Below are 8019 nucleotides of genomic sequence, written 5' to 3' on the forward strand. Positions count from 1 at the left end.
AGAGCTTTACACTGAAGCTACTGTTAAAACATACAATTAATTATTTTTCCTTCCCCTGCTCTAGTAGGTCAGTTGTGAAGCAGGGAAAGGCTTGATTTTAATAGGGATTTAGTTTCTGATTTGTGAATCTGGGACGTGGCTACCTTTATTCCCCCTTTAAATTGTTGCCTGTGACCATAGTTGAGGGACTCTCAGCATACCTGTGTATAGGGATTGACAAGGAAAACTCAACTTCTCTTTGTGATTCCTGCTTCCTAAAGAATTCACACAAAGGAATTTAAAAGGAAACTTGCAAGTATATTGGTTTTAAGACTGTGATTAATAATGTTACAGGTAAAGTTAACTGTAGAAGCATTGCTAATAACACTGAAATGGAAGGTGTCTGAGCATGGGCTGGCCCTGCTGTGTACCTGGTGCTGGACAATGTGATCAGGGGTGCAAACAGCATAAAATCTGCATTCTGGAGCTGCTCATTTGCTACATCTTCAGAGTAACACAACCATAAAACAGAATTAACAAAGTGGTTCCTTGAGATTTTTGCTCTTTGAGTTGAAGTGAAAGATAATTAGGAGGTTACAGTTAATTGGTAAAAATATTTTAAAGACTCCAGGGTATCCTCTGTAAGCAATGCCTAATGAATTTGAGTAAAATATATCTTTTTATACCCACATGGCCTACTGCTGCTACTTCTTCAGAAGGTAAACTGAAAAACTAGTACCAACATTTGATAGAAAAATCAGTGTTCCCTCTCACTTCACTGCACTTGTAATGAAAATGGTTTAGGGACATCCCTTATTAAAAGAATTACAGTGTCAGAGGAGGACTTGTTAAAAATTTACTAACTTTCAGGAAAATTACATGTAGGCAACTTTTGAGTCATTAGTTTAGTAGTAGCAGACTATGTTGTACAATTTATATGCATGAATTACCTAAATTAACTGACTTGTACGTTTATTAACAGAGGGAGCAGAGTGGGAGGGGGTTGGAGGGCAATGACCAGAGACGATGGATAGAACTGTGGGTTTGGCCCTCTGCTGGGTGCTGCTGGGAAACGCAGGGTTTAACTGCTAGCGCAGGTACGCTGAGCAATTGGAGTGCATTCAGCATTTTGTGAGTCAAAGAGCATTAAAATATAGCAAATCTTATCTGAAAACCTGTCAGTTATGAAAATGTTACATAGTTTGTCTAATTTGAGAATGAAAAGTTACTCTTTCTTTTCTCTCCCCAGTTTTCTAGACAAGATTGACATAGTCAAACAAAACGAATATACACCATCTGACCAGGTAAGGGAAGTTTCATTAAGAAATTACACAATTTATCTGCCCCCTCTGTCTTTGAGGAAACTCTATCATTAGCTTTCTAATTGCCATTTGTGGCACTCGTACAGGTATTACCACATATTGTACATATTTAGTATTCCGTTAAAAATTACCTTGTCATTTGGATGGAGATTACGTTTCTATATGTAAATATATTGTGAAATGAAAATCTGCCTAGAGTCAAGGCTTACATCATGCCTCTGTGACACTAAAACTCAAAAATTGAGTGAGTAATTTACAATGTTTTGCTCTCCTTGCTGAATAACCGTCATGCACTTCCTTTGATGCAAAGTTGGTTGGTATCTTCTTAGCCACACTGTCAATCAGATTTTGTAAAAACAACCTTGTTAGAAGATTTTATTTTTTTTTAATTAGAATTGAAATTGTTATTTTCATTTTGTTACAGATAATCTGAGGATCTTTTTACAACCAAATTCCTAATCCAAAAGCACATGTATATTCCTAACTTTCTCCCCATTAAAAAATGCAATTAAGTATCTAGCATACTTTTATGGGATAAATAACAAAAAAAAACCATAAAAGGTCCCAAATTGTTCACAGACTGTATTGATGAGGAGTGGTTGAAGTTATTCAAGAATAAAATAAATGTCAATACAAAAATCTGATGTTTTTCATAAATGAGGCTTTCTTACCACTGAAGTAATTATATTTTCAAGAAGCAAAATATTTAAAATATGGGTTATGATATTTGACATTTGGAGCAACTAATCTTAAGATATGGAACTTTTAAACAAGTGACAGTTTTATGTTGGAGGCTAAGAGTCTGCTGCAAAGTTATCATCTATCTGCTCTTTAGACTCATTGTGAAGGACACCAGAACTTTTAAGTCCTAAATTATAAAATCTTTAGCTGAATTCAGAGTGGTGTTTTGTACTTAGTTCTGTTTGAACTGTGCACACAGCCTGTAGCCTATGCAAATTAGGTTCTCTGGATCTGTTCCCCACAGGGCACTGTATGTTGCTGGCCCTGCTTTGCAGTATATAGGGAACAAAAGCCAGGACACTTTGGCTTTAGTAGGATTTTGTAGCACTTACAACAGTTTGTAGCTCACAAATTCTGCATTTTTTGTCTCTACAGGAAGTGTCAAATTTTATCTTTGAAAAGCCCAATTCTTACAAAGTTTAAGTGGTTGAGCTCCCGGTTCTTTGAAGGAAAATATGGAAAATTCTGAGATCTAGACAATTCTTTTGATAACCAAGCACTGAACAGCTTGGGGGAGACAGATGTTGTCTAGGGCTTGGAATTATTTGGTGGTAGTCTAAAGATTCTGTTGTGTGCCACGATCCCACTGAAATCTGTGCATGCATCATCTGATCCCTAGGGATGGGACCACTCTGTTCTGAACTCTTGCATTTGCTTTAAGTGGCCTGTAAATGTTTCCTTCTGCTCCAAGCTCGCCACTTACAACCGGGTGGTGGAAATAAATGTACTTTAGAACTTGAGCACACTCTTAGGTGTGTAAACTGTGCAGGTCCCAGCCTTACGAGCAGCTTCACAGTGCTGCTCCCCAGGTTTGCAGTACCACATACCCTGTCAGCACTGGGCAAAAGGCTTTTATTTCTCTTGCTGAATACGTAAAGAATTATGAAGTATTCATGGTGAATCAGTGACTTTTCCTTTACGTCCAGGATCTTCTCAGATGCAGAGTTTTGACATCAGGAATTTTTGAAACCAAGTTTCAGGTGGATAAAGTAAATTTTCAGTAAGTATCTTTTTTTCTTTTTTTTTCTTATAATTTTTTTTTTTTAATATAGTCCACACAAATACCAGGGTAAATTGGAGGACAGTCAACCACATAGTCATTAAGACTACCGTATTTCTCAAGTTGATGTTTAATAAAAAGAATTATTTTATGATTTTTTAATATAGTAGTCTGGCTTTAAAAAAAAATGCTAATTGGTGCTCAATTTTCTGCTTGTATTCTAAATCACAAAGAGGAAAGGGGTTTTAATCTATTTTCACTAATGCCTTTTCTGAATATTTGATTCATTGATACTTTATATATTGAAATAGTTAACCAAAAACTTTGTACATGGGTATCTAAGTAACAGAAAATGCATGTTCTTTTCACTGTCCTGGGTTAGAAAAATTGCTTGACCTAACAAAAACTGCTGAGTTTCAGTCTGGTCTTGTTGGCTTCAGAACTGTGGTACTTGTTTCAGCAAATGACTTATTGTAGGACCTTTTTTAATGTCTTGGCTTGTAAGGGTGAAAATGAATCTGCAGTGTACATGCACTGGAATGTCTATGAGTGTAGGGTTACTGAAGGCAAACACAACTGCATCTTGTGATGAAAGCTCTGTCTGCGTATGTCGGTGGACTGTTACCTGTTCAGATTCTCATACTCCTTTGAACTTCTGTGACACAGACCACTTAAAATTTCTTACCTTTTCTGTCTGCATTTGGGGGGAGAAGGAAGAAAACCCGGACACAAAACGTATTCTGACTCAATTTATGTTTTTTTTTCCTTAGTATGTTCGATGTCGGAGGGCAACGAGATGAGCGCCGAAAGTGGATTCAGTGTTTTAATGGTACGGTTAGAATTTGTTTGTTTTATAGTATAGTTCTCTGCAAAATTTTAATGTCCAATCTGAATTTCCTCAATGTGTGCAAGCCATGTTCTTTTCCATGTAGCTTGATAATTATCTGAACAGTCATACAGGTTTGAATTTTTTTTAATGCATAAACTTCTGTAACTGCATAGAATATCTTTATGCAGAATGTAGGTGGACAGGAGTTCAAGGTTGATAACCTAACATAGCCTGTCCATTTTCTTTGCCTTCCCCCTCTTCATTTAATGAGCTTTTTTTTGGTGGCGGGTTTGTGCGTTGTGCCAGTTATGTGAGTGTTAAATTCCAAGCTATGTTCTTGTCTTTCAAGTGAAGGTTTACAAATGTTTGTGCCTGTACAAAATAAACAATTACAGGATAATGAATATATGCATAAAATCAGATTATGTACTTTTTGTGGATAATTGTGACCATCGCTGTCATGGGTACTTCATTCTGAATCAGCACCAACCCACTCATGCAGTATGAGACCATCAGGAGTATCTTAGACGTGGTGTCACACGGTCTGTAATACACTACAGCATTGTCTAGTGTAGCCCCAAAATGCCCTTGTTGAAGAAGTGTATGATGGAGTTTAGAAATCTGCACTCTTCCAAGGAACCATGCATGTTAGTGTAATTTCTTGACAAACATGCTAAGGGGAAGGCCCTTCCTGAGAACGTATAAACAAATACCCTCACTTCAGTAACCTGCATATAAGCTAGATTCCTTGGAATGCTAACATAGCACCAGCCTAGACAGGACTAAGGCCTGAAATATCCGCAGGCATTCTGTAAGATCTGGAGTCTTAACACTGATGTCCCCATCAGTTTGCTTCAGGTGATTATATTCTTAATTCCCATACAATTTGGGTAGTTTTGTGTGCATCCTAAAGTGTTGCATGGACCTTCACCACAGCTGTTTATTTTACTCTGTGTCTCCATTTAGATGTGAAACCTTTCTGCACACAAGTTTTCTTAAAGTTAGGGTTGGTGAAAATATTTTTGTCATTTTCTTTGTTGTTTGGACAAAATATTTATGAAGTCATGCAGAAGTCTGTCTTTTTGTAGAAACGATATAATGAGATCTTATAGAACAGATATAGTATAATGCAACTTGGAACTCGTCCTGTTTTCCTGTGGTTACTGTCATAGAATATCACCTGAACGCTTCATATATGTGTGGAACTACTGTGCAATATTTTCTTCTGTGCTATTAATAACAGATTTGTTTGGGTTTTATCTTTGTTCTTCCTCTTCCTGTTCCCTCATGATCTGACTCATCTCTTCTGCTGTTGATGACTGAGGCAGATGAGCCTGGGAGTCAGTGTAAGGGATCTGAAGCAGCCCAGCCACACAGAAACACAGAGATCTGGATTCTGTGATCCTGGGAGTATCTCCCAGGAAAGAGACGGGGGCCTCTGAGCAATGTAGTACACTGTAGGAGGATGAGAGCCAAGTCACCATGAATTCACACCAATCTACTATTTTTATTATTACTATTCACACAGATCAAAAGTGCTGTTTGTCCTGAGGTCTTCCCCTTAGGGCCTCCCTGTCCTTTCTTGATAACTGACTTGCTTTCTAGATTTCTTTACAACTTTAAACCTTTAAATTCTCATAGCTCTTTGAATTCCCTTAGCTTTCTTCAGTTTCTCTCCCTTGCTTCTCTTCCTTTCTTTTCTATATTTTCTGTTGTCAGCTTCTGTTCTGTGGACTGCCTTCCCTATCTTCAGTGTTTTCTTGACTTTCTTTTTTTATTTCTGGTACTATAAATGCTCTCAGCAGTAGCATTCCAGCCTGTTCTCTTCACAAAGCTGGAATTCTGGCAGCTTTTTATTGAACTTTGGGATTCCTGATATTTCTTCTGAAGTCTGGTATTAACTAATGTGTATTTCTTGATTTAGATGTGACTGCTATCATATTTGTGGTGGCGAGCAGTAGCTACAACATGGTTATACGAGAGGACAATCAGACCAATCGGCTTCAAGAAGCACTAAACCTCTTCAAGAGTATCTGGAACAACAGGTCTGTGGATTAAAGTTTCATTGTTGATATCATATAAATTAGTAATCCTGTCTTATACTATAGTCAAGACTTGTGTACTGGGGTTGCCTAGGATGGAGTTAATTCCCTTTGTAGCAGCTTGTATGGTGCCATGGTTTAGGTTTTGGCCAAAACAACCCTGGTAACACACTGATGGTGTAGCTGTTGCTAGACAGTGTTTGTGAAGAAGCATCGAGGCTGCCTCAGTTTCTTGCTCTGCCCACCCCAGTGAATGGATTGTGGGCACATGATAGGCTGGGAGGGGACTCAAGTGGTCGGATGGCCCAAGCTACCCACAGAGGTATTCTGCACCATGTGAAGTTGTGCTCAACAAGGAAAGGGAAAAGAGGGGGATTGAGGTGGGTTTGCCATCTTGCTGGGTATTGATCTGCCTGTGAGTGGTGGTGAGTGAGTCTTTGCATCACTACTTTGTTTTGTTTTCTTTCTCTTCCAATTATCCTTCACTTATTAAACAATTTTTATTTATATTTTTTTATCTTGACTCCCAAATTCTCTTGCTTTTGTTCTTCCTTTCCTCTTCCCCCATCCCACTGAAAGTGGGGGAAAGTGAGTGAGCAGCTGCGTGGTGCTTCGCTGCCCACCGGGGTTAACCCGCAGCAGCAGCAGAGCCTGCCTGATTTGCTTCTCAGGGTGCAGTCCAGGCACCCACCCGTGCCATTAATGTCTGATACCCTCATCTAATTGAAGAATACTCTGGAGAGTTACAAATTGGTAGTTGCCATATTGAGGCTGAAGTAATTAAAGCAGTGGTAGAGCAGCACACTAAAAAGCGTGTACGTTCACCTTTTCGATGGAGTGGGATTAGCAGTGGAAAGTGGGTAACTTCTATTGCCTGCATCAGAAGCCTACAAACCAAACTCGGGGTATGTGCACCCAGAATTACACGGCTGGAGTCAGGTGCAGAAGGAACCTTTCAAAATTATTACAGTAACATGTGGCTGTTGTCTCCAGTAGTGGACTGAGTTTCTCTTGCTGTATGGTCCTGGCTGTACTTTCTCAGTGTTTGGTTTCCATTTCTTACAGGTGGCTACGGACCATTTCAGTAATTCTTTTCCTGAATAAACAAGATTTGCTAGCAGAGAAAGTTTTGGCAGGGAAATCTAAAATTGAAGACTACTTTCCAGAATTTGCTCGCTACACTACACCAGATGATGGTAAGAATTTGAAGGCTTATTAGCAACTTATAATTTCCTTGCTAATCACATTTGTCAGGTTTTTGGTAATTTCAGCTAAGATTTGAAAACTCTTAAGTGGATGTAATCTTCATTGTCTTTCAGCCAAAATATAATGTTAAATTTTAGGTATTAATAATGAGACAAACCTGTATTTTATACATTTAATAATAATTTCATCATGCCAAAATCCTGTTACTTTTGCTGGTGTAGACCACAGTACAGCTTGTCACAAACGCAGAACCACAGAATCATTTTGGTTGGAAGAGACCTTTCAGATCATTATGTCCAACCATTAACCTAGCACCGCCAAGTCTGCCACTAAACCCAGGAATAGTCACTCCACCACTTCCTCAGGCAGCCTGATCCGGGACTTGACAACCCTTTCAGGGAAGAAATTTTTCCTAATGTCCAAACCTAACCTTCCCCTGGTGGAACTTGAGGCAGTTTCTGCTTGTCCTGTTAATTGTTACTTGGGAAGTGACTGACCCCCACCCTGCTCCAACCTTCTTTCAGGCAGCTGTTGAGAGCCAGAAGGTCTCCCCTGAGCCTCCTTTTCTCCAGGCTAAAAAACCCCAGGTCCCTCAGCCACTCCTAATAAGGCACATTCCCCAGACCTTTCACCAGCTTTGTCGCCCTTCTTTAGACCCACTCCAGCACCTCAATGTCCTTCTGGTATTGAGGTGCCCAAAATGGAACCCCATGTCAGAGGTGTGGCCTCACCAGTGCAGTACATGGGGTCAGTCCCTGCCCTAGTCCTGCTGGCCATGCTCTTTCTGACCCAGCCCAGGATGCTGGTGGCCCTCTTGGCCGCTGGGCACATGCTGGTTCACGTTCAGCTGCCTGTCGACCAGAACCCCCCCGGTCCCTTTTCAGTAGGCAGTTTCCAGCC

General features: G+C 39.7%; 1 protein-coding gene across 1 annotated transcript in view; it reads left to right on the plus strand.

Annotated features, from left to right (window-relative positions):
* Positions 1–8019, plus strand: part of GNAS (GNAS complex locus) — a 93149-nt gene that overhangs the window by 83345 nt on the left and 1785 nt on the right. The window contains exons 7-11 of the mRNA XM_008946770.1: positions 1229–1283; positions 2969–3042; positions 3813–3871; positions 5796–5916; positions 6979–7109. Coding sequence (XP_008945018.1) covers positions 1229–1283; positions 2969–3042; positions 3813–3871; positions 5796–5916; positions 6979–7109 — 440 coding nt within the window. The remainder of the gene's footprint in view (positions 1–1228; positions 1284–2968; positions 3043–3812; positions 3872–5795; positions 5917–6978; positions 7110–8019) is intronic.

Source organism: Merops nubicus, unplaced genomic scaffold (assembly GCF_000691845.1).
Source record: "Merops nubicus isolate BGI_N331 unplaced genomic scaffold, ASM69184v1 scaffold11140, whole genome shotgun sequence".
In the NCBI taxonomy this organism is placed as follows: Eukaryota; Metazoa; Chordata; class Aves; order Coraciiformes; family Meropidae; genus Merops; species Merops nubicus.